Here is a 25,744-nt window from a genome sequence, read left to right as displayed (position 1 = left end):
GGCATCAACAAACATCAACTATCTGGCAATGTTAAACCGAAAAACTTAGAAGTCTAAATTCTTTCTTGGTTGTATTTTGTCTCTCATTCTGTTATAAAGTCTTGACATTTCAAGCTGCGTCCAGCAATGTAAATTTTGTTGGTCAATTTCAGGGGCTTGGTACTTCACCAAAATCAAGTATAATGCAGAATGGTCATGCCTAACAGGGAAAATACGCGAAAACTAAGAATACGCAATCACATCCAGCTTTCATGCAAATTAACTTATCTACTGAGAGTCAACAGAGGAGGAGAGGAGAGAGCAAAAATACAGTCAGAACACGGATTTGGACTGTAGGCCTAAGTCCCGCAAGAGATGATAATTATGATACTATGGACTTCCCATTTCTTTAGACGCTCAATTGACTTTATTATTTCTATACACTAGACGGTAATTTTTTTAAATTAAAAAATAGAGAACGTTCATAGAACACCCCCACGACGGAATGAAACATATACAGAACATGTATTTCATGCGCAGTGCCTACGAAGAATGGGATTGTGGAATTTTCACCACAACAGATGCATTTCATCTATCTCTCCGCTAGGAAGCTGTCGGGTTCTTTGTTCCCTTCCTTCTCTCAACATATCTGGCCGTGACAGATTTTTTCCCATCTCTTTGATTTATCCAGCAGTCGCCACACAATGTAGTCTGCCCCTCTTTGAGGTCTGTGCGATGAGGCATTTATCTTCCTACACAAGGTGAACTGAACAGATTAAAACCAGACATGTCGAAGTCCAGAATCTCTTGATTAGTAATCATTCGTGTAGTTTGTTATGTTGGATACACGATAAACTGAAAAACATACCGGATTGGAACCGCGGTCTCGAGTGAGCTGGTCGCTAGCTGTCCACCGGAGTAAGTAGCCTTGTTTTGAACATACATGCCGAGCTAGCTTGCTAACAACACATTCACGGCGACTTTTAAAATAAGCGTAACATTGTTGCAGTTTAACAAATCTCCTTCTTGTTCCAATCTGAATATCGCTGGATTGCGATTTATTTCCTTAGTTTGCAGAGATGTGTTGTAACTCACCCCAGGGAATCCTCAGTGTGTCTGGGAATCTGTTGGGAATTTTTTAAACGCATGTTATCTTGGAATGTTGGGAATTGGTGCGGCCTTCTCCGGCAAGTTGTCCTGAAAACAGTTCTCAGCTGACTAAATAAAGAGCTTAGTTAATCTGATATTGCGTTGACTAACACCGTGTTATACTGTGCTGTTTTGGAAAAGTCTTTGTTTAACGCGAAATTGTTTATATTTTGGCACCAACACAATTATTTTCAGACGGCTGGTGAACGCCAGTTGGTTAACGTAAGCTACCTGACAGGCGCTTGTCTTCCAAGCTAACTCAGCCACATAGCGGACCAATTTGATCAAAGTGGATAACTCTCCGTGAAAACTTCACTTAGACTATGTGAGGTCAAAGTTTTCTCATTGAGACGAAAAGCTGCGTCGTGTACTGTCGCTTTCTAATGACCATTCATGTATTAGTGGAACTGTACGCTGTATTTATAGGGCTTGTCACAGTACGCAAAGTAGCGTTGTCTAAGTGTAAAACTGAGTGCAAGAACACTTAAAAGCAAATATAGTACCATTTTGCCCTTTTAGTTTTAAAGACCCGGTATTTTATTCATATTTACATATGCTATGTGTAGGAGGACTAGGATAAACTCTGAGGCACCGCTGCGGATAATAACGCTAACAAAACTGACCACAAATCTCACCCGAAGGCTTGAAACAAACAAATAAATATTTTTTTTCCAAGCGGACCACAATTGCCTTAAGAAATTCAAGGGGATATTCTTTGATTCACCAACCCCATTATATTCACTTTTAGAGCATCATGCACTGACATCGTGTAATTCTCACCCAGACAAAACAGTTGTGTGACTGACTGGGAGTAGCACAGTTTCTCTTGACAGAAAGCTAGACCTTTAGTAACTGAATAGATAGTCAGATATTTCTGTGATCAACTGAGCACCTTGCTTAGCTATATTTAATTATTTTAATAAAATAACTGCGTCTATCATATCCTCTATGCTCTTTCAAATCTTACATCCTCTGTAATGTATCAGATGTCCCTCCCTAAACAATGATGTGCTAAGGCTTTGCCTGTGTCTTTTGTCTTTGCTGTCTTCATCACTACCATGTAGCCACTGCTGTAGAGTTGCTTTATCAGTGAACTGAGCTAAGAACAAATTAGATGGAAATTGACTGCTCTTTGGGTATACTGTAGGATTAATTAAAGGAACAAAGAACAGTGCATCTATAAGAACCTAAGATTGTTTGGGGGGGGGGGGGGGGGGGTTTCAAACAGAGAGCACTAGCACACAAAACAGAGCTGTGTTCTTAATTGCGTGGAAATTTGACATGACGTTTTGAAAGCAGAGACTATGAATTAAAGAGCGTTTTTAGCAACACACTCCCCAAGATCACAGAGCAGAGTCAATTTATTGGCAGCCATATTGTCAAGGCTTCCTTTACCCATTTGAGTTTGTAATAAAGATGGCGAAGGTCTACTGGAGAATTGCTTGTCAGACAGCTGGAGCTACTCCCTTCTCCTTTGAAGAGTCTTCATTTGCACATGGCATCTGACCTCATTTTTGGCCTGTCCACGGAAGGCAAATGGCCCTAGTGGGTCCGTTCCCTTGTTCTCTCCCCTCCCTGTGTACCCCTCACCAATCAGGGGGTCATCAGATGTCCCTCATAAAAAAAGACCCCTAATCCCCTCAGGAATGGGAACACTGTGTCTGGATAATCTTAAAAATCCATACCTTGTTTATTCATCCTCCCACGGCGTGTTTCTCATATACAGGCTACAGGTTATTTTTTCCCCCTTGTTACTGTCTGTAATCGCTGTGTGGCTGAAATAGCCACTGTTTAGAGGAATCGTTTAAAAACTGACCAATAAAGAAAATGAGTCTAAGTATGTAGCCTGATATTGAAAACATGCAAGGATCTTAGTCTTCTCCTCGTTTGTTACCTTCCTATTTCAGCAGAGTATGAAAGGGTTTCTTTTTTTCTTTCTTTTTTTTTTTAAGCTGGTGCCGGTGCTATTGAACCATTTGAAAGCCCTGTGTATTTGAATCTGCTTCCCAGGGGAGTCAAGCAGGCCTCTGGTGCTTAAGTGGCAGATGGCCTGGTAAGGGTCTGCTGCAATCATTACCGTGCTTATTAGCTTTACAGCGCAGGCGCCAGCAGATCCACCAGGGAGCTGGTCTGGAGCCTCTCTGGACACACCAGGCTCTCCAGTCAGGCTCCTGAAATCAGTCTACCCCTTCTGAGCTCTCTGGTTCTCTCTCACCACCCCTGCCTTTTCCCTCCCTCCCCCTCTCCCTGTTTTCTGTGGAACCAGGTCAGCAGGGAGCAGGAAGGATGACTGTATTACTGCTTTCTCAGTGCGTTAGATCTGTTACCACCCCCACAGTCATATCTAGACTGGCTGTATGTTTGCCTCAGCAGGAACAAGGTGCCATTCCCAAATGAGGCATTCCATCAAATTTTCCAATACAGGCCTCCCACCAGATACTGAACAGCAGAGAGGTACTGCAAGACACTGCAATGTAGGGACTGCTACAAAATGTCGAGCCTCGATATTTCAATGGGGGGTTTGGGTGGTCACGAAGGGTTGGGAGATTACTATGCTGGTTAAATTCAGGGTGTCTGCTGAATCATATTGTTTATAAGTGTTTTTATTTTGATTAGCCTGATAAATGATTCAGTGGAAAGCCCAATGAGTCAGCTGAGTATACGGAAGAGCCATCCTTCGACTCCTACGTGGGCAGCGTCATGCAGACTTTCACACATTTGGTTGTGTAATTTCACCCTTCATTCACAGGGAGGCGGCGGCTGGAAAGAGCAGAAGGCCTGATTGACTTACAGGGCTGTTGTGGGTTGGCTTGGCTGTTGGCTTTCTCTGGTGTGGCTGCCAAGACTTCACAATGTGCCAGCCTGTACCAAAATGTGTGGAAGAGACTCTCAGTAGGAAAAAAAAGAACATTTTCCAATACTAGGGTAGATGCTATAATGGAAGCACTAAACAAAAAAGAGCACTTGGTAGAAAAAAAAAAGAAAACCGAATGTATGATTTTGTAACACAGTCTTGAGGAAAGCTGTTTTGTCTTAAGCTTCTCAAACTTGATACTCATGGTAGAGCTGCTGTTTGGAAATACAGTCAAACTAAAACTGGAGCAAGAAAGCTTAACCGCTATAAGCACAAAACCCAACTGGAGGACTGTGTGGCCTTCATGAGTTGTGTTTTGCTCTTTTTTTTCCTCCTGTGCCTTGGTTGTTGCATGTTTGGAGAAAACCAAACCTCTAACCCACACTGCTGTTCCCAGCAACCAAACATGCCAGCAGATCAGTTATAGCACAGGCATTGGCTGCAGTTATTACACTACATAGTAGAATTCTTGCCAAGCAACACAAAGCCATCTTAGGCCACCAGGCACACCCTGTGGTGCAAAAATAGTTACCCCAAAATGTTGCTGAAATCAAAAGACGTGAACACCCCAATACAGATCACTATTGGATTGAAAAATGGATTCTTGAAGATTGGGTTGATGACAAAGGCCTGTCCCGGCTTCTCCAGAAGTGATTCCAGGATGGACTGGGGCTCATCTGAAGGCATGGGGTTATCCAACTGCTTATTAATGTATTGTTTGGTATTTTTGCTATTTTGTCCAGGTGTTGTTTGGCCCCATTTGGCTTTTTGGTCTCTTGTATGGCTCACCTGGTATCCTTAGTGTGAAGACTAATACTGTTAGTGGTGGTTGGAGGTTCACACTATCTTTTTTGCTATTCAAATTATATTAAAGTGAACAACGTTTGCAAGATTTGCTTAAATTAGAAAAAAAAAACCTCCTTCGTGTTCAGTTCATCACAAGAAATACTGTTGAGCAGATATGGCTGAAGGGAAGAGTTGTCATGGTAACTTTAAATGTTGTTACTCAGCTTCTTTTTATTTTCACGAGTTTCACGTTTTGTATATTTTGCTTTAAGCAGTAGGTGGAAAACAAAGCAGTAGAAAAAAAAAGACTAACCGCTGGTGGTTGAACAGAAGCCTGTTGTATTATAAACTTTGTGTTTTGGGGGGGGGGGGGTAGTGTGTGTCTTTGTGTCACTACGTCATTTTGTGCAAAACTTGTACAGTCCTTTGAGTAAATTATCATTTATGTAGAGCAGACTTTGTGATTAATCCTTTCACTGAAAGTATCATTTCGCACTGATCTGAGTAAACACTTTTGAAATCAGTAGTGAAGTTCCGTTGACTCCATGATTAGGAGACTTCCCTTAACTCCATGTTTTTTCCTCTCTCTCTTCCTCCAATGTGGGGAGTCTCTTCTCACTTCTCTCTTTTCAGGGAACTTTATCTGCTATTTTCTCATTTGTTATCATTCTCACTTTGACAAATGGCATGACAGGCCTTGGTTCTATGCGACTGTGGGCTCAACTTGTGTATGGAGAGAGTACCCGTGGCCCGTACACACAATGTCAGGCTACACTTAAACTGACTCTCTGAGTATTGGATATAATCCCAGTTTTGAGATAAAATAGTTGTAGTACTTTTTCACAGAGGTTGCATAAGAAATATCTCAGGCACAAATCTGTATGCCTGGCTAGAACAAGCTTGTGATAAAGAACAAATGTCCACTGTCCACTAATTCACTGTTCAGTAGTTCATCAAGTTGTGGTGCTCTCAAACACCAGTATGAATAGCAGTACCAATGCTAATGCTGAAGTCATTTCATTCCTATGTAATGTTAATTTGGAAACTTGGCTGCTGGTTTTACAAATGTCATATCAAGCAATTTCTTTGGGCAAATTTCCCATGGTGCTCCAGTGAAATAAATGTCACTTTTCTGTTTTACAGTTATCATAATAGGCTTTCAGTGGCACAGTGAAAGACACTGGCCCATAATAAAAAGAAAGTAAACTTTAATGCATGAAACGAAAACTTTTCCCGTCCTGAAGGCTACAGCCATTCATAAGTCTGGTATGGTCGTAAGTCCCATAAATGACGTTTTTGTTGTTATCCATTCAGCCTATGTAGGCTACTTTTTAGTTTTCAAACAGTATGTTAACTTTGGCCCTGAAGAACAAAACCCATGAGTATTTCCTCAATATAAAGTTTAAAAAATATTCTGTTCGTTCTCTCTCCGTTTTCCCTTTTAACATGAATTGATTACCAACTTAGTATTTGAAACTACCTCACTGAAACATGTCACCAACTATCTTCTGAGGAAAGTTGCCATTGTCTGTTGGAAAAATTGCTACAAGTTGATAGCTTGTTCCATGACGCCGTCATGTCATACAATGTTGGATAAGATAAGACAAGATTCATTCTTTTGTGCCCTGGCATGAAAATGTACATAAAGACAGGAAATTGGGACAATAGCATACAACAGATAGTTTAATATATACCATACAATATATGCTACGTGATATACAATATGCAATATATGGACCGATGTTCACTAGACACAGTACAGCATACACTGTACAATGTAATACAAAGCTGCCATATGCTTCCACTAAACAATACAATATACACAGTGCAATACAACACACTACAAAGCAGCGCTGTACAGTGCAGTACGTTATACAATCATAAAAAGATACCACCTTTAGCCAAGTTTTGGATCAGGGGAAAAGTGCCGTTAAGTCTGAAAGTGCAGCGGTTTAGTCACCGTTCGTTCCTCCACCACTGTCTCCAGTGAGTCTAAGCAGAGCCATATGACTTAGCTAACTTTCCTAATCAGTTCGTGCAGTGTCTCTGCATCTCTTGCCCTGAAGTCTACAACCATCTCCTGCATCTTCGAGTGGTTCCACCTGTACTATACACTGAATTTCAATGCTTGGTCCCAGTGCTCATCTTCTCTGCCCTTCCTTCATAATACATCCTACAGTGACTGAGTTATCAGAGTATTCCCGTAGGTGACAGGACTCAGTATTGTATTTGAAGTCAGAGCTGAATTGAGTGAACAGAAAGGGAGACAGCATAGTGCCCTGGGGGTTAATCACCCAGTCCAATATACAGTCCCTCAGCTTCATGTACTAGGGCCTGTTAATGAAATATTCTAGTATCCAAAAACCACTGTAACCTCTACCTTAGGTTACTCCCTTGCTTGGTCAGCTGGGCAGTGTTGAAAGCTCAAGGGGAAAAACAAAAAACAAAAACTTGATCCTCAAAGTATATCCAGCCTTTCCTGGGTGGTAGTATGCCCTGTGAAGCAGGTAGATGTTGGCGTCAACACCAGTGCTCTCCTGGTAGGTGAACTGTAATGGGTCCCTGCCAAGGTTTCACAAGGGGCTTGAGATTGGCAAGTGCCGGTCTCTCTCCATGGTGCTCGTGACACGTGAGGTTAGTGCAACTTGTCTGTCGTCATTAAGGCCAATGGGCCATCTATGCTTTGGCACAGGGACCAGGCAATTCCTTCACATTGGCAAAAAGCAGATCCAGTGTCCTGTGGTCCCTTGTTCGACACTTAACAAACTGGTCATAGTTGATCAGTTTGGATGAAAGTGAGGCTTGATTAAAATCCCCAGATATTGCCACAGAAGCTATGAGAAGTCTCACAATATTTGGTGGATCTTGTCACAGGTCGGGTCTATAATTGGCAGATGGCACAACATACACAGGCACCAGTATACACAGAAAATTCCCTTGGTAAACAGTATGGTTGTAAACCAACTCCTATCAGTTTAGCGTCCAGATTACAAGTCTGTGTCTTTACAGCGCAGTGGTCTGTATTGAACCGCCTGTTGTTCACAAGAATTGCTCGCCCCCCGATTGCCAGAATTACTTGAGTCTCTGCCGATATGAATCAGATGAAATCCAGCCGCTGTAACTGTAGCGTCCAGGATGTTAATGTTTAGCCAGGTTTCTGTAAAACACATTACGCCGCCGATACGAAACACTCTGTGGTTTGATGAGAGTGGCAAGTTCATCTGTCTTATTACAGAGGGACCTCACATCTCCCCTAATGATTGATGTCAGACACGGTTTGAAGCACCATTTCTTCAACCGAGTCCTGTCTCCACCTTTGCATACTCCTCTGTGCCTCCTTATCTCAGTTACGATCCAACTGAAATCAACGTTTGCGAACCACATAGGCTTCAGCTAGTTTAGCGCAAGCAGATGTTCCCTGGCGTGAATGGAGCAATCACCATTCCAAACCTCAGTCCCGGTCACAAGAAGTAATCCACACAGCATGAAAAGTAGAATTAAAAAGCAAAGTGACTGAGTGACTGCCATGTTTATTTGTCCAGAGGGCGTAGAGTAATACAACAGACACTCACACAGACATAGATAGACAGAAATTAGCTATCTCCTCGTAAAGCACCCGAGTTGTGTGTGTCTACGCTGGTTTCAAGGATGTAGCAGGCAGATATCCATGAATCTCTCTAATTACTATAGCATGTCATATATATTTAATAACACCTGTCATGTATAACTGCAATCTCAAAAAGGGAGTACCAAATGTTTCTGTTGCATGTCGGAATTCCTATGTTAGATGGTAGTTAACTTCAGGCTCACATCTGAGCATCTAAGGCTAGCTAGCTAATTAGACCTCTAGTCCTGACGCTTCTTCTCCTTGCCTGTAAGTGTGCCTATATACTGTGTACTGTGGTTTTAGTTCCCTCTGTCTCTATGTGCTTTAGCTTTAGCTAGGTCTCCAAACAGTCACCAAATACACTAAATGTTGCCACAGGGGAGTAAACAAAGCTGCTAATTTGACAACACTGACTGTGACAGGGCTTCATTGCAGGTGTTATGCACTGCTGCTTTGCTGTCTCTCTTCTGAACTCAAAACAGCGCCACACTGTGGGCATGAATATAACGATCTGTTTTGTTTACCTCTTCAGGCAGACATTGTGTCCCACAATAAGTGTCTACTTGAACATATGGTTTCTGGTGGTGTGTATGCTATCCTTTGATATTAAATGCAGATTTTTGAAAAGTTTGTTTTTGCATTTAATTTCAAGTCCTGACATATGACATTTATTGTCAAATGTCTCTGTGGTGTAAGTTAAAAACGTAATTTGCCAGTGTCTGATATAAGCATGTGGATCAGTTATCAGCAATATTGTTTGATAACGATCAAGCTTGCTGATAATCATTTATTGGTTGTCATAATATTCTATTCATTCACTTGTGCCCAATGAGTGAAACAACATAATATGACTTTCACTCAGCCAGTGTCTATCTTCCCACTTGAAACAAAAGGTTGGAAGTCCTAGGCTTGGAAAACACTCTAGTGAAAACAGGCCTTAAAAGTGTGCTCTCTAGCCTTTATCAGCTGTCAAAACAAGACATCTGACTTTTTTTGTGCTGAGGGAGCAGAATTAATGTCCTGTCTGTAGCCAGAGAGTCCCACTTTAGCTGGCGCCAGAGTGAAAATTTGGAGGATGAATGAGTGGAGAGATATGGGGTTAATACTCAAACAGAGGAAAGAAGAAACAGATAGCATTCTCTTATGTATTTTAGAGCCAATATCATATCAACCCTGAACAAACTATATGTGTTTCTGTGTGTTTAAGAATAGACATAATACAATATGTTTCTAATGCATGTGCTTGTGAAACTGAGTGGTCTCAGAGGTCTACCGCATCATATCATCTTAACTCTTATAAACTGTAACTGATCCTGCTGTAATGTAGGAGAATACAATGCTTTCACTGTGGCTTTAAGTTTGAGACGGGGTCATTCCCTGCCTGGGGTGTGCTGTTTTTTTCTATTAATAAAACATTTCAGTCAATAAAAAATAAAATACAAGCGGAGATGTTTTTACTACACCTGGGAACTGAGACTTTGTTTTTACTAGTCTCCTTGCTGGTAGAATGAGTTGGTTAATGGTGTTACTGGGTGCAGTGGCTTTCAAAGTCAGATTTTCTAAAGATGTTTTTTAAGCACTGCAACATCTGGTTGTCTGTTGGCCTGCTGCCATGCTGTTGACAGGATGTGATTTTTCTCCACCTCTAATTCATATCATGTGCTGGAACAGAGAGAGCTCTGCCTCAGAGGGGGCCTGGAAAGTGTTCCTGCTCTCTCTGATTGGCCCAGCATGTCAGTCGTTATCCAATACGCTGGCTGGATGCGCTAAAGCTCCTCAGTGTCCTCGGCATTTCCCGTCAGACAGTCAGGAACTTCATTTAGGGAGTGTTTTCATGGGGTCAGCGTAGCTTAACTACCACTCCAGAGCAGACGTGATTTGACAGGCTGAAAATGGCCTTTTTTTCCAGAGTGAATTTCTTAGTATGGGGCAGGCGACAGGAGAAGACACCTAGAATTACATGACTTCCCTTAAGGTTCCTGCATTTTGACTCAGTGAGAAAAGAATTGGCCTCCTGTGGTTTAGTGGAGGGATCTAGGTTTTCTCCAGGGCATGTTCAGGGGTTAGTTCATCATTTCATCAGGAGCATGTTAATTTACTGCATAGGCTACATTCATAGTTAGGCCTTCTTGGTACCCAGACAATTTTTGGGTAATTTGGAAGACATGCTTATTCATTGGCTACCATTTCTGCAAAAAGATCATATTAATAAATCTCATCAGCTTGGTCTGACCAATGATCAGCTCTTCTTTTATCTGTGACCGAAACTCTATTTTTCTATGGTTCATGTGTCTCATTTATTTTTTTTATTTTATCGTTAACATAACTTCTACAGTTGGGTTTAGTTTGCAGTGATGAGAACTGGCGCTTGTTTATAAGCTGTAGTCAACACAGGACATGGTCCAGGTGGACTGATTAGACTTGTTATCATGGAGACTTTGGGACCTGGATGTTGAGAGAGGATGTGACAGGGGGATTCCACTGGTGACATAAGTGCGTTTATTCCCAATGACTTCAGAGCCTGGCACTTAACTCTCAACTTGTCTTATCGTCCAAGCGCTTTGTACGACCTGTGTAGCTGCCTCACCTGTGTGTTTTAAAATTTTAAAACTGTTATTCTTTATTAATAGGGGCTTTTCCCTGTCACACTGGGTTTGTCGGAACAGTATAGGCCAATCTGTTGAGCAGAGTATCCCTTTGCCATGTGCAGGGTAAGTGGCCACAGCAGAATGACACAAAAGGGCTCTGGATTCCAGGGCTAAATATAGCTGGATCTCTAATGCAGATTAATATAGCGCCATGAAAATAACTGTGAGGAATGCACAAACAGGCTGCTAAGGGAACACAGGCTTTTAGCACAGGCTTGGCTCTCAGTGCTGAGTGCGCTCACTGCCACACGTTCACCCGTGTTTTTCAAGAAGTTTCTGTGTCCTCTGGTGTTATTCCTATATGACACGAGGAATAAATATAGCTATGTCACCTTTGTGTTGCATACACTCTGACTGCCTGTAGAGCATTATCAGAGGTGAGTCCCTACAGCCTGGGGCGTAGCAGTCACCTGGAGTCTTTCAGTCATTTCACAAACCTGCACGGAATCCTTATATTCAGCGCTGGAAAAACCTCACTGATCGTGTGTGTGTTTTTATTTATTTATTTTTTAAACGGAGGTTTCCAATGAAATTAATGTTTGTCAAGCATAAACCTGATGCTCCAAATTGCTTAGAAAGAAATAAAACAGTAGGAAATCATATGAAGTGCATTCTCATTAGCCCTAAATGGTAATTTTTTTTTTTATCTGTTTTTTAATATGGACCTGAAATTAAAACAAGTTCATATAAATGGATGCTTTCTTTGGAATTAGTGGTCACTGAACACTGCTTGAAAAGTGTGATCATTCAAGTTGACTCTTGATTTGGAAGCCTGCCTTCCAAAACAGATCTTAATGCGTTGCCAGGAGATCATAGCGACCACGCTGAATGATTAATTAGATGCAGAACACAAGGCTCCAGTTCACGGAGGCTGCTTGACAATGCCCTTTGATGCAACAAAAAAAAGTTCTCAAACTACATGCCTCATGGGCAAATGTCTCCTGCAGAACCCAGTAACTCAAAAAAACCACCTAACACGAAACTTTTTAACCTCAACCTGTTAGACTCTTACAGACTTTAATGTTGCAGCAGGACGATGCCTCTCGTTTACAAAACATAATATTGCCATGCCAACGTTAGGCTGGTGAGAGCGAATTCCCGTGTGTGGCAGTCTGGGTCCTGGCAGTGCCATGTGGGTCCGGCCACTGCTCTGCTGTCCGTATTGTTCTCCCAGAACCGGGATTTCTCCACCCAGCACTGAAAGACAAGCGGAGGGAGGGAGGAATGTAGGGGGGAGAGAGAGAGAGCCCGAGAGAGAGAGAGAGAGAGAGAGAGGCCAGAATTTTTCAGGGAAGTTGCAGTCTTTTGCGATAGGTTCAAGCATGTTCAGAATTAAGGGGATCATTTGCATCATTATAACGGAAAGCTGTCCTGAAAGAGAATCCTAGGCGTCTGGTTCTGGAGACAACTTGTTCCTCGATCCCTCATTCTGTCAGAGTTGCGGAGGGAACTTCCCTTCAGACGCTGGAGGTAACGTGAGTTTTCTGTGTGAGAGGCACCTGAGACTGGATTCAGGTTAACAGAATGTCTGGGGATGCACTGATGTTTATGTTTGGAGGTGTTACAGGGTAAATATAGCTTTCTGCTGCAGCATCTGCTGATACTGGTGATGTTTTTAGGTCACAGTTGCTTGTGCTTGTGCACTGACTCGACTGTCTCGTCCGTATCTGTGTCTTCCAACACAGTGATTTTTATTAGGCATAGTCTCAGTGCACTGTATTGATGCACTATTGGTACTGAATTTGCAGCCTGTAATGCTGTATTTTAAACTGGAAGCTTGCCATGGAACTGTTCTACATGGCACCTGCCCAAATATGCCGTAAACTAGACACATTATGTTCTACCCCAAATCTTGTTTTGTTTTGTTTTTTTCATTTGTTTGTTTTTTGTTTTTTAACAAGATTGCAGCACAAACATTGTCTGTGCATACATATGTTAATGTCATGTTTCATTTGCCATTATTGCTTACTTGGTAGCCAGATAGACACTTACTGTAGTGGACCTTCATGTTCACATAGACAATGAGAGTTTATGAGTAAAATGTTAGAGAGAAACAGGCTGTGGACCAGAGCAGAAATCACTGCCAACGGCTGCTTTCACTCCTTGACCCTGTGCACTAACCAGCGGTTACAGGGGCAGTGATTAGCACAGATGCAGCCTTGTTTCATGACGTTGGAGGTAATCTCAGCTCGTCTCTGTTAACGGGCTCTGTTAACTGAGTGCTGGTCTCTTTTTTTTTTATCCGGAACACCAAGTGATGCCGTGTCATGTCCGTAGTTCTCGGAAACAACTGTGATTCCTGGAGTCATCCTGCCTCGCGTGAAAACTAAATTCCAGCCCAGCCCCTGCTCGGACATTGAGATTCCATGTGTCAGTGCAAACGATTGGGATGGCACCGCAAAGCAGTTGTGGCACATGGGTTTTGGGGGCAGGAGGAATTTGACAGTTGATGGCGTACCCTTGGCCGGATGTTCCGCATGATACACACGCTCTTGTCTCACCATGAAAGCTCCTGAGAGGTCTCTTTCTCTAAAAACTCCTCAGGATCTTCTGCTTAGGAAAGATATCCTGCTTTTTCCTCTGAAAGTCAGAAAGTGACCCTTCACCCTTTTTTCATTTCTTTCGGGACAGTTCACAGGGATGTTAAATGGAATAACGTAAGGGATATCGCCGGTGTTGGAACCGCGGTGAAAATGGTGAACTCTGAAATGTTTGTCCTTTAATGAGACACATCATTAGAAAAGTTCAATATGAAAAAGCAAGTGGGTTTTTGTCTGTGGTGCTTGGTGTTAATCTTTGTCTTTTTTTTGTTTTCTTTCAGGTCGATCAGTGCAGCTTACCAACATGCTGAGACACTGGTCCCCACATCCTGATTCATAAATCCTTTGGGACTTCAGCTCTTTTTCTACTTTTTTTCTCCCCCTTGCGTTGGCAGCTCTACTGTCGTGTTGGATGCAGCTGAACACCAAGCAGAAGAAGAGAAAGAAATTCCCTCTCTTACTCCAGCGGACTAGCACGTGTTGGCTACAATGAGAGAGTGAGATACCTGGAGAGGCTTGCGTGCTTGGGGAACAATCCAAGGAACTGTACAGAGAGCAAGAGGGAACAGGAAGTTTGGATTCCTTCCGGGAGCGTGAAAGTCCAGAGGGTCACAGTTTTTCAGGGGTGGTGTTGAGGGTCACCTGTGGCGATGACCAGCCTGTTTCGACGCAGCAATAACAATGGGGGCTCACGGAGAGTGGGAGGGGGCGGGGGCGGAGGCGGAGGCAGCGGGGGCTCCACCGCCGGAGAGCTCAACAACAGCAGGCCCAACAGGCAGGTGCGACGGCTGGAGTTTAACCAGGCCATGGAGGACTTTAAGACCATGTTCCCCAGCATGGACTACGACGTGATCGAGTGTGTGCTGCGCTCCAACAATGGCGCCGTGGACGCCACCATCGACCAGCTCCTACAGATGAGCATCGACGGTCAGGGGTCAGACGACAGCTCCGACTCAGACGACAGCATCCCCCCGGAGGTCAGAGTTCACACACACACAGCCTAACTGTCATCATCCATCATCATTATCTTTCTTTGTCTTTTTTCTGCCCTTTTTTCTTTAAACAGCTTCCACTGTTTTGTTAGAAGTGACCTCATCTCGTGCAAGCAGGTCTTGACAGGATTTTTCATATGTAAAGTATCGCTTGAATGTGAGACAGGTATTATTGCAGTGTTACACTCTGAAGGCTGACTTACCTTGACATGCTTAAAGTGCATGTAGAATGTGCAGTATTCAGTGTGTTTCCTCAAAGTTAACCTCAATGTTATGTTCAGTATTACCTTTAAACAGCTGAGGGTCGTTCACTCAGAACTGACATTTTTGCTTCCCCCTGCAAACCATCTAATCTCAGATTCCTTTACACGTGTTCCTTTTCTTTCCCCCACACAGGATATTAACTCATTTCCTTTTTTTTTTTTTTGTTAAACACCAAGTCTGTGATAAGTGTGATTAGATGTTTGACAGGGTGACCTCTGGCCTGTTGTGGGTTCTAGTCGTGATAAATCTTATTTTAATGCAGTTATGACTGTAATAATGGGTAAATTCTCATTAAAAAGAAATGCTTGTCAGATGCTAGGAACTTTGATCGTTTCAAAGGCCTACTTGAGCAAGGTTTTTTTTTCCAAATATGAACATCATGGTATGTAATAATTCATTTTGCTGAAGGAAAGACTGCTTTTCAATATTAACGTTTGTTTGGAAAGCTGAACAGCTGCTTTGGTTTTGAGGAGATACAATTACTATGTAGCTGAATATTGTGGGCAATCAGTCTGGAGTGAAGTGTATTGCCAGTAAACGGTCTTTTATGATGTATGATTGCTCCACTGACTGGTAGTTCAGACGAGGCTTCACTAATGTTAGAGAGCTCTCTATCGATATGCACGTTTTGCCATGTGCTCTCAGACACGTCTAATGGATGTGGTTTTGCGCAGAGGTGGAGAGAAGCTTTCCCCACAGACTGATAAGAATATTGAGCAGTGGCTCATATTCAGTCTGCAATCAAATAAGCACTCACCCTAATGCACTAACTCTGTGTGTGTGTGTGTGTGTGTGTGTGTGTGTATTTGCATACATACATATACATAGACACACACACACACACACACACACATATATATATGTATAGGTTTGTTTACTCTGTGTAGTATTAATGAATTTCCACTTGAGGATTATTGTGTATGGAAAAACCCATGTCAGTGTTGTTTTGCATCATTTTACTTGACCATGAAGACAAAAAAGCTCCTAAACCCTGAACTGACTGTGTCCTCAGAGGGAAGCAGCTATGCAAACAGATACTGGTTTCTTATCTTACACAGGAGGTATGATGTCAACATGAAAATTCATACAGTATGAACTTATCTCTGTCTCTGATGCATCCACTTGGCTATACATGGAAGATTAGTTTGCCATTTTTGCTGTTATTTTGTTTTATTCAGAAATTCTTTGTTTGAATTAATCAAATCAGAGTCTGTGTCTAATCTCTCTCTGACACTTAAGATTAAGTTTCGCCTCTATGATTTTGTGAAAGAAATTGTTCTCTGCTGACTGTCTCCTTTGTATACACTCCTGATATTTTTTTAATATATTATTTTGTTCTCAGATTCTGGAGAGGACCCTTGAGCCAGACAGTTCGGATGAAGAGCCGCCTCCTGTCTATTCTCCGCCCACCTATGACATGCATATATACGACAGGAAGTACCCCGATGCTCCACCCACTCCTCCCCCTAGGTACAGCCTGGCGAGCTATAGCTGGCTTCATCGCATAGTTTACTCAGTCTTAATTGCTGTAAAATTCTGTTGTCAGCGCTTTTAGCTTGTGAAACCGTAGTGATGAAGTCCTTGAGTGCTATGTGCCCTGTACTCTTTAATGAAAGGAGATTTCAGGAGGAGCTGTGGTGATGTGAAGTCATTTGCTCTCCATGCGCCACCTAGTGTTTGTAATTTAGAACTACAGAATCTACACCTAGTGTCCCTGCTCAGCTGTTGTTGTCCGTCTGTGAATGTGAGAATAAAGCATACTGTAATTCAGTAATCTCAAATGCCCAATACACTATGACCAGAGGATTAAAAAAAAAAACAGCAATGTAATTTAATTAGTCTGGTGCCAAGGACATGATGTCCTGTGAGTCTCACTCATTAGGCGCCTATTTCTGTACCTGCCCCAGCCCACTATTCACAGGAAGGATAATGACTCATGTGAGATGGGAAGTGAATATGATGCCTCTGTGATACTGTTTCATTAAATCGCCGTCTGACCTTCATGTTCCAAATTCCATGCCCCCCCCCCACAGGTTCGAAGCTGTAGGTCACCAGCAGGTCCGAAGCTACAGGAACTGGAACCCACCGTTACTAGGTAACCTGCCTGACGACTTCCTCCGGATCTTGCCTCAGCAGCTGGACAGTATACAGGTAGAGTGGTAGAATTTCAGAATCTTCCAGTAGTCTCAACTCTTGTGATGCTTATTTGACCAATAGTCAGGGTTAACAGCATTAATAGGTTAAAATACTTGTTTAGTTATGTCACACAAAACCATGTGGTTTGTGATATATATTTTTTCCACGCTAATTTTATGCAATCTTGCTGTCATTTACACCATAACTGCTAAATCTTGTCAGAACAGTGTGAGTTGTCATTCAAGTTTTATGATTGTTTCGGGGCCCTGCTTGGTTGTCATGCCAACAACACCGTCATTCCCACGTCCAAACAACTATTTTAAATTAAACTGTCACCTTCTAAACTCCATCTGTCATCCCTGTCCCCTCTCCAGAGCCCGCCGAGCAGTCTGTCTCAGCCTTCGTTGTCCTCCTCTTCCTCGCTGTCCTCCGTGACACGGCATGCTCCAGCCCTGCAGGGCCCCTCAGAGCTGAGCAGGGGGGCCACGGGGAGCGTGGGGTCATCGGGGGCCACAGAACAGGAGCGGAAGCTGAAGCAGTACCTGGAAGACGAGCGAATTGCCCTCTTCTTACAGAATGAAGAGTTTATGAAGGAGCTGCAGCGTAACCGCGAGTTCCTCATGGCGCTGGAGAGAGGTAGAGAATGAAAAGACAGGGAAATGGCCTGTCCGCCTCCTGCACGCGTAACACTTCATGTTTCTATACATCTAGACTGTGACCCACAAACTGGCCTATGTCCATTCATCGCTGAAGTACTAAGTTAAAGCTTTAGTGGAGAAAGGCTTATATAGACACTGAGCCTGGGGTGTGACTGTAGGAAAAAAACAGGACATGTCTATAATGTTTGAAGGGGTTGGTAATCTCAACATGGTCTGTTCTAAAGATAATGTTATGTACAATTTTCCTGGCCTGTAGTGCAGTTTAGTGCATGTTACATGTTTGTGATGTATGGAAATGGAAAAGTGTCAGAATACACGGTCATCTGCAGCCTGCCTCCACTCACAGACTCTCTCTGTTTTCAGATCGTTTGAAATACGAGTCAAAGAAATCTAAGTCAGCTAGCATGGAGAACTCCACTGCAGGTACATGTCATTCAGGTGCTTCTTTGCATATATGTGTGTGTGTGTGTGTGTGCAAGAACATGTAAGTGTAATTTTATTTATTTTTTTATGCTCTTTGTGTTTATCAGATGAGTTAGTAGCCATGGACAGAGCAGACCCTCAATGGATTGAGACCATAGTCAGAAGTTTAATTCATGTCATAATTACAACTTTGAACTGTGTTTAAATGCCATTTCCTCATAACCCTATTTCTCTGTGTGTCTGTCTGGCTGGCTTTCATTTTTTTAAATGATATAGGAGAACATTTGGAGGGGGGCACTGCCGTCTCAGATGATGCATTATTCCGAGACAAACTGAAGCACATGGGGAAATGTAAGATATCCTCCCCAAGAAATTAAATTTACATACACACACACACACTCTCAAATCAGATTCTGGATGTGAGCTTATAGTAATGATTGTTTTGTGTTCGAATATACACAGCAACAAGAAAGAAGCTATTTGAAATTGCCAGAACTTTCTCTGAAAAGACAAAGAGGAGGAAGTCAAAAAGAAGAACACTGCTGAGGCATCATTCGTATCCTTCTTAAATTAGTTTGTTCCCGTAAAATGGAGAACAGTGATTTTACCCTTTTTTTTAAGCAACAATGAGCCAACTAAGCAATGACTTAATACCCTCTCCATTTGATCCCAGTGTCCAGCTCTGAGGTGAATGAGACAAGTATTGAAAGAGAAAAGGTCATGGAGCAAAAATAGGTTGAGATGCATTATTTTATTTCACAGATCCTCTGATCACAGAAAGCAGCTGAGGAAAGCTGTCCTCTATTCTCAGTGTTGCTTTTTTTTTCTTTTATCCTGCACAGTGTTGTTACTAAAGCCCAAAGCTTCCTCCACTTGTCTTTACCTGTCTTACACTCCACCTGTCTTACACTCCATCTGTCTACCATCATTCCCATCTTTTCTGTTCCACTCGCTGCCACTGACTCTTCTTTCTTCATTTATAATAAGTTATTTACTGTGAGGCACTGAGTGGGGGATTTTGTTTCCTATGATCATTCTCTCAGACTTGGCACTGCCAACTCCACTGCCAACCTTTTGGATGACGTCGAGGGGAATCCATGTGGTAATAGTCTTTTTAACTCTACCTCCCAGAATACTGTAATATTTCTGATCCAGATACGCTGACACTCTGATGGATAAATGGAGTCAGTGAATCTTATAAGAGTCATATGTCATGTCTCTGAGGACCCCCTCTAGCTTTGTCTGGTGTGTTTGGCTTCTTTCATGTGTGTAAACTGAGTAGTGCTCAGAGCTAACTGAAGCGTGGATCTGTGCATGTTTGCAGAGGAAGACAGCCAGCTCAGAAGACTGGCAGCTCAGGAAGAGGAGGAGTCCCACTCAGAAACATTGTCATGGTCAGAGTCTGTGCCTTCACTGAATCAAAGCACATCGTCTCCATTAACACACTGAATCAAAGCACATCATTCCCCTTAACGCACTGACACACTGAATCAAAGCACATCATTCCCCTTAACACACTGAATCAAAGCACATCATTCACCTTAACACACTGTATCAAACCGCATCATTCCTCATAACAAACTGTATCAAAGCACATCATATCCCTTAACACACTGAATCAAACCACATCATTCACCTTAACACACTGTGTTAAACCACATGATTCCCCTTAACACACTGTATCAAAGCACATCATATCCCTTAACATACTGAATCAAAGCACATTGTATCCCTTAACACACTGAATCAAACCACATCATTCACCTTAACACACTGTGTTAAACCACATGATTCCCCTTAACACACTGCATCAAAGCACATCGTATCCCTTAACACACTGTAGATCTTCTGCTGTTACATGGCTCCATTTACCAGCAGAAGATGTAAAGTGTGTTAAGGTAGCAGAAGATATAAAGTGTGTTCAGGGGTCAAAAGAGCCTTTCTGACTTTCTCCCAGAGATATTTCTCTGCCATTTCTGTCACATTAATATTTGATGAAGGAGTGGATACAGAGTTGCTTGTGAAGTGAATAATGTAATTTTTTTTACTGCTGTGGAACATTTGTTGAAGAACACTATCTTTATTTTGCCTTGCAGATCCTTCCAGACCCTCACCTGTTCGGGTTTCCATGGTGACATCAGAATGACCCATGGCTAGTGGGCCTTATAGCTCAGTGGCTCCTCCCCTCTAACCCCAGAGCCAGCCAATCCAAGGTTCAATAGGAACAGTCTCCGCCCAGGCTGGAAGAAACATGATGGACTGTGTAGTTCTCTTACCACAGCCTCTTGATGAGCCAAGAATTATTGTACCTATATTTGATTGCTATTAAAATTACTGTATCATACCTATTTGTTAATATATGGTTTCACATGTAAAAAAAAATAGACACAGTATTCATTTTCAGTTTTTTTTCTTTATTTCATATTTTACTCCTTAAAAATCCCTATTTACCAAAGGGACCTTTTTCCAGTTTGCTCATAGTTTTCCTTTGGACTAATATTAACTTTTCAGTTGTTTTTACTCCTAGTTTGGGCAGCCTCTGACTTGTGCAGAGAACAGTGCTGAAATTTACTGAAAACTAAAATCCAAACCAGGCAGAACCACTGGTGCGTATGTCCTTTGTTTTTAACTATGATGCCTTGAGTCCCTGATTTAAACCCTTTAATGGATTGCAAATGAAATATTAAAAAAAATGTTTATACAAGCTGTGGACCCAGTCTTCATTGCGTCTGTGTGGTTTACCAGTCACCATTAAGTCATGTCAGCTTGTTTTCTTCGTTTTATGTCCCTGATGCAGATAGCACCTTCAGAAAAGATTGCTCCATCCTTAACATGTCGTAGCTCTTCTGTCAGTTTGGGGACAGGCAGATGTTCTTGGAGTAAAGAATTGTAGTCAATACACTGTGTTTACAGACATACATACACGCCTGACAGTCAAGGGAAGCACCCGCCTCAACAGCCAAAGCACATTTGAATCATAATGCTCTTATCCTGTTCTGTATCTCTGTGTCAAACTCAATTCCATTGCAGTGGAGTTTACGCATTATAACAGCAACAATGAAAATAATAAATTATAATAATAATAATAGTAATAGTAGTCCACAGGGACACGGCGCAGTGGACGTCTGGTGTAGAGAATCTCTCGTTTCTACGGCCACATCCGTCTCTTTTCTTTTTTTACTGCTCCATTTCCACTCGAGTTCGTCTGTTTCTTTTCTTTTTTTACTGCTCCATTTCCACTCGAGTTCGTCTGTTTCTTTTCTTTTTTTACTGCTCCATTTCCACTCGAGTTCGTCTGTTTCTTTTCTTTTTTTACTGCTCCATTTCCACTCGAGTTCGTCTGTTTCTTTTCTTTTTTTACTGCTACATTTCCACTCGAGTTCGTCTGTTTCTTTTCTTTTTTTACTGCTACACTCGAGTTCGTCTGTTTCTTTTCTTTTTTTACTGCTCCATTTCCACTCGAGTTCGTCTGTTTCTTTTCTTTTTTTACTGCTCCATTTCCACTCGAGTTTGTCTGTTTCTTTTCTTTTTTTACTGCTCCATTTCCACTCTAGTTTGTCTGTTTCTTTTCTTTTTTTACTGCTACATTTCCACTCGAGTTCGTCTGTTTCTTTTCTTTTTTTACTGCTACATTTTCACTCGAGTTCGTCTGTTTCTTTTCTTTTTTTACTGCTACACTCGAGTTCGTCTGTTTCTTTTCTTTTTTTACTGCTCCATTTCCACTCGAGTTCGTCTGTTTCTTTTCTTTTTTTACTGCTACACTCGAGTTCGTCTGTTTCTTTTCTCTTTTTACTGCTCCATTTCCACTCGAGTTCGTCTGTTTCTTTTCTTTTTTTACTGCTACATTTCCACTCGAGTTCGTCTGTTTCTTTTCTTTTTTTACTGCTACATTTTCACTCGAGTTCGTCTGTTTCTTTTCTTTTTTTACTGCTACACTCGAGTTCGTCTGTTTCTTTTCTTTTTTTACTGCTCCATTTCCACTCGAGTTCGTCTGTTTCTTTTCTTTTTTTACTGCTACACTCGAGTTCGTCTGTTTCTTTTCTTTTTTTACTGCTCCATTTCCACTCGAGTTCGTCTGTTTCTTTTCTTTTTTTACTGCTACACTCGAGTTCGTCTGTTTCTTTTCTTTTTTTACTGCTCCATTTCCACTCGAGTTCGTCTGTTTCTTTTCTTTTTTTACTGCTACATTTCCACTCGAGTTCGTCTGTTTCTTTTCTTTTTTTACTGCTACATTTCCACTTGAGTTCGTCTGTTTCTTTTCTTTTTTTACTGCTACATTTCCACTCGAGTTCGTCTGGAGGAATGCCATTTGTTTTGGTCCAGGTGAAACATCCCGCGCTGCAAAATCAGTTATATCTATAGAGATGTACCTAGTCACCTTCCCAGAGTCTCACAATTGATCCTGACTCTGACGGGCACGGGCACCAGCACCGTCCTAGTGGAAAAGCGCTATCAGAGTCCTCAAAAGTTCAGAAACACTGTGTGCCAGATATGTTAACATAGCAATTTGTGTGTAACAATGGTTGTTTATGAAGTTAAGAAAATTGGATACCTATCCAGCAACCAGCCTGAAAAAAATGATCGACAGTAGGTCCAGTGATGAAGTACTAGTGAAAATGGCAGAGGGTGCTTTGAGGGGGGGAAAAAAGTGCCTGAAAACCCAGATGCCAAGGCACTTAAGATGTTTAAGCAGCTCCCTAACCAAAGGACAGGTCTGTCTGTGAAGACTGAGGGGAAACTGAAGTCAGTCACTGAGTTGATTGCCAAAGAAACCCACCAGGACCTGGCTAAGGTAGGTTCGTGACAGGACTTAGATTTGTAGATTTGAATAGGTGGGAGTTTTAAATGTGTCACTGTGATCCTCTGAGATTTGAAAAAGGGTAGTCAAAATTTTTCCCCAGACCTCTCACTCCGTCATCCTCACTGTTATGGCTCCTTTCCATTGCACACCCTTTTTCATGCTCCCTCCTCCTGCTTATTCCCCCCTCTCTCTCTCTCTCTTTCTCTCTCTGTCTCTCTCCCTGCCTTCTTCTCCCTGCTGTTCGTGCAGGTCAAGCTGCTCGTCATAGACAAGGCCTCTGGAACAATGATATTCCGGAAGCTGCTACTACGAAGCGGTCTGAAGGTATTAGAGGACAAAGAGCACAAACATGTTTTTGAGGAAAAACGGAAGGAACTGGACTCAACAACAGCAGTGCAAAGCCCTCATCTTAAACTCCTACAAATGTTTGGAACCTTCTTGAAAAACTGTTTATGGTTTGGCTTTGGGTATATTTGACTCATATGGGTTAACTCCCACACTTTGCACTATATTTCCTGTTCTTCCCCATGCTTCAGACAAAGAGGAAGAGTTGAAGACTGAAAGTCTTTACTCCTCTGACTAAAAACAGCTTAGAGTGTCTCTGCACACCACTGACTCCTGCTGGCTAACAGATTGACACTAATGATGAATCCCTTATGGGCTATGACTGCTTCAGCTGGAGGAGAGGGCTGCTTGGGCTGATGTTCACCTCGTTATCAAAACCTGTCAATCAAACAGTTATGGCTGACACTGCTTAGAAGTCAGACAATGAAATCGAACACCTTCATTCCACGCTATCGGTTCTGATCCGTAAACATGAACTAATCATAACATATGATCCCTTTAGTTTTACTGAATGCGATAACAATGAAGCATCTGATGATGTGCTTCTTTTGTTTTGTTTTCATCTTGTTTTGTTTTAATGAGAGCATGAACTCGTAGCAGAATAATGAAACAACCACAGCTATGTCTCTCTTTGACCTCTGTTATGAATGAAAAGGAAATGTCCTCATAGATTCACACACTGCTGCGGCACCTGGTGGACCTCAGGCTGTGTATGCCATGGTAAGCTGCGTAATATAAGATTTAACAGACACGAGAAGTTCTCAGTAAAGTTCATTCATGATTATGTGATCCAGTCACAGTGAAAGAGTCTCAGCCAACATTAGGGTTTGTTTTAGCTTTCGTTGTCCAAGCTAACACATTAGGTTGATATATCACTTCTAATGCCATGAATCCCCTCTCTGGCAATAATACTGGGTGAGAATAAGAAGCAGAGAAAACAATAAAACTAAATCTGCTAGGGACACTCCCTTTAATAATTAAACATTACCATGGAGCAAATGACTAAAGGACGGCCATCTTTAGAAATCAGAAACAGTACATTGATCATTTCACACATCATAATAGGGTCCGATCCGTCACAGTACTCATATATTTACACTCAGTTTCCAATGTCCAGGGCCTGTTCCATGTGTCAGAATCTCTCTTTGCAGGCATACGGCTGTAGACTCCAGTCTGATCCCACAGACAGCCTACGATCGTGAGAACACTGTCTCAGAAGCAGGAGTGCCAGGACCATCCTTTGATCCACTGTGGTTTTGCTCAACCTCGGACAAACTTGTCCAGAACTGGTGATTCAATTAGCTTCCCACAGTCTAAATTATTCAAATGTGTAGATGGTTTCATTGAGAGGTCTTAGGTAAATATTACATCAGGCCTAATTACTTTTCTGTGAATTGTAGAAAATGTAGGTAATGTATTTTATCTTCACAGGGGATTTCTGAGTATATAATTTCTGTCAGTCCTGTGAAATTAAGCAAGTAGCCTACAGCTTTGAAAACAGAGCTGAAAAGATTTTGTTTTTTTATGGCCCGACGTTTCAAGGCTTCTGCATTCTCTGAAGTTATGTACAATTCATTAAGTTGTAATGTTGTCCAAAGCAATGTAAATTTTCTAACCCACATATAGTTAAAAAACAAACAAACAAACGTCGGTTTATTTAACATAGCATTCATTGTACTCCAAAGACGCGTCCCTGTTTAATTACATGTTTTGTTTGGCGACCTAAAAACTGCGTCATATTGCATGCAAAATTAAATTTTTGTATGCATGAAGCCCACTGACGATATGTTTTCCTCTTCTGAATAAAGAAAGTCTTCATTTGTCTGTATTATCACGAAAACAAATACACTGAAACGAAACTAGGCGGAGTCGTTTCAGATGATGTTATGACTTGACATTTTACGGTGTTTGACCTTGCTGTTGTGGATCAAAACATTACAGGATCATACTAACTGTGTACGGGTTTAAAACAGTCAGGTTTAATAAAACAGGTAATAGTATCGTTTCATAGTAAATATAAAGAGAACTTTAAGACATTTACATCGTAGCAGACGCTAAAACAAGTTGGGATATTTCGAGAATATGCCGGGTTACTGTATTTGGCCACCCTTAAGAATATTTCTCAGTCCAGATTTTTCTTTCAAGCAACAAATTATTTTATATGATCTTGGAAAATAGAATAACTTAGATGTATCTGTGAATATGCAGTTGTTTCACATATGCCAGCACCACCAAAATAGGTACAATACATCTGTGTTCGCAGTGCTCTTTACACTATAACACCGATAGGGAGCAGCAAGTTGTTATGCTCAGATTTATAAAATTTGGACAGGCAGGGGTCTCTGTGCCAACAGTCTGTGAAGACTTCATCCGCCCAGTTGTTTATTCATATATTTTCATTTTCACTTATTTATCTATTTCATCTCATAACGGGTGAAGACAGTTCTAATGTTGTTCTTAAAGTTAAATGACAAATTGTACTTAATCAAATAAAAGAAATGAAACATCTCAGTCTAGCAGAGGACATTATACGAAAGTAGTGCAGCGCCCTTTTCGAGAAG

General features: G+C 41.8%; 1 protein-coding gene across 1 annotated transcript; it reads left to right on the top strand.

Annotated features, from left to right (window-relative positions):
• Nucleotides 1-685: 685 nt before the first annotated feature.
• Nucleotides 686-20,720, top strand: cuedc1b (CUE domain containing 1b). The gene is made up of 11 exons (XM_030776838.1): nt 686-897; nt 13,845-14,540; nt 16,162-16,289; nt 16,853-16,970; nt 17,330-17,591; nt 17,978-18,037; nt 18,314-18,388; nt 18,500-18,593; nt 19,081-19,139; nt 19,362-19,431; nt 20,134-20,720. Coding segments are annotated over exons 2-11 (1,194 nt in total). The 5' UTR covers nt 686-897; nt 13,845-14,213; the 3' UTR covers nt 20,135-20,720.
• Nucleotides 20,721-25,744: the final 5,024 nt, after the last annotated feature.

Source organism: Chanos chanos, chromosome 6 (assembly GCF_902362185.1).
Source record: "Chanos chanos chromosome 6, fChaCha1.1, whole genome shotgun sequence".
Classification (NCBI taxonomy): Eukaryota; Metazoa; Chordata; class Actinopteri; order Gonorynchiformes; family Chanidae; genus Chanos; species Chanos chanos.
The sequence above is the reverse complement of the archived record's forward strand: the minus strand, read 5'-3'. Positions and strand labels throughout refer to the sequence as shown.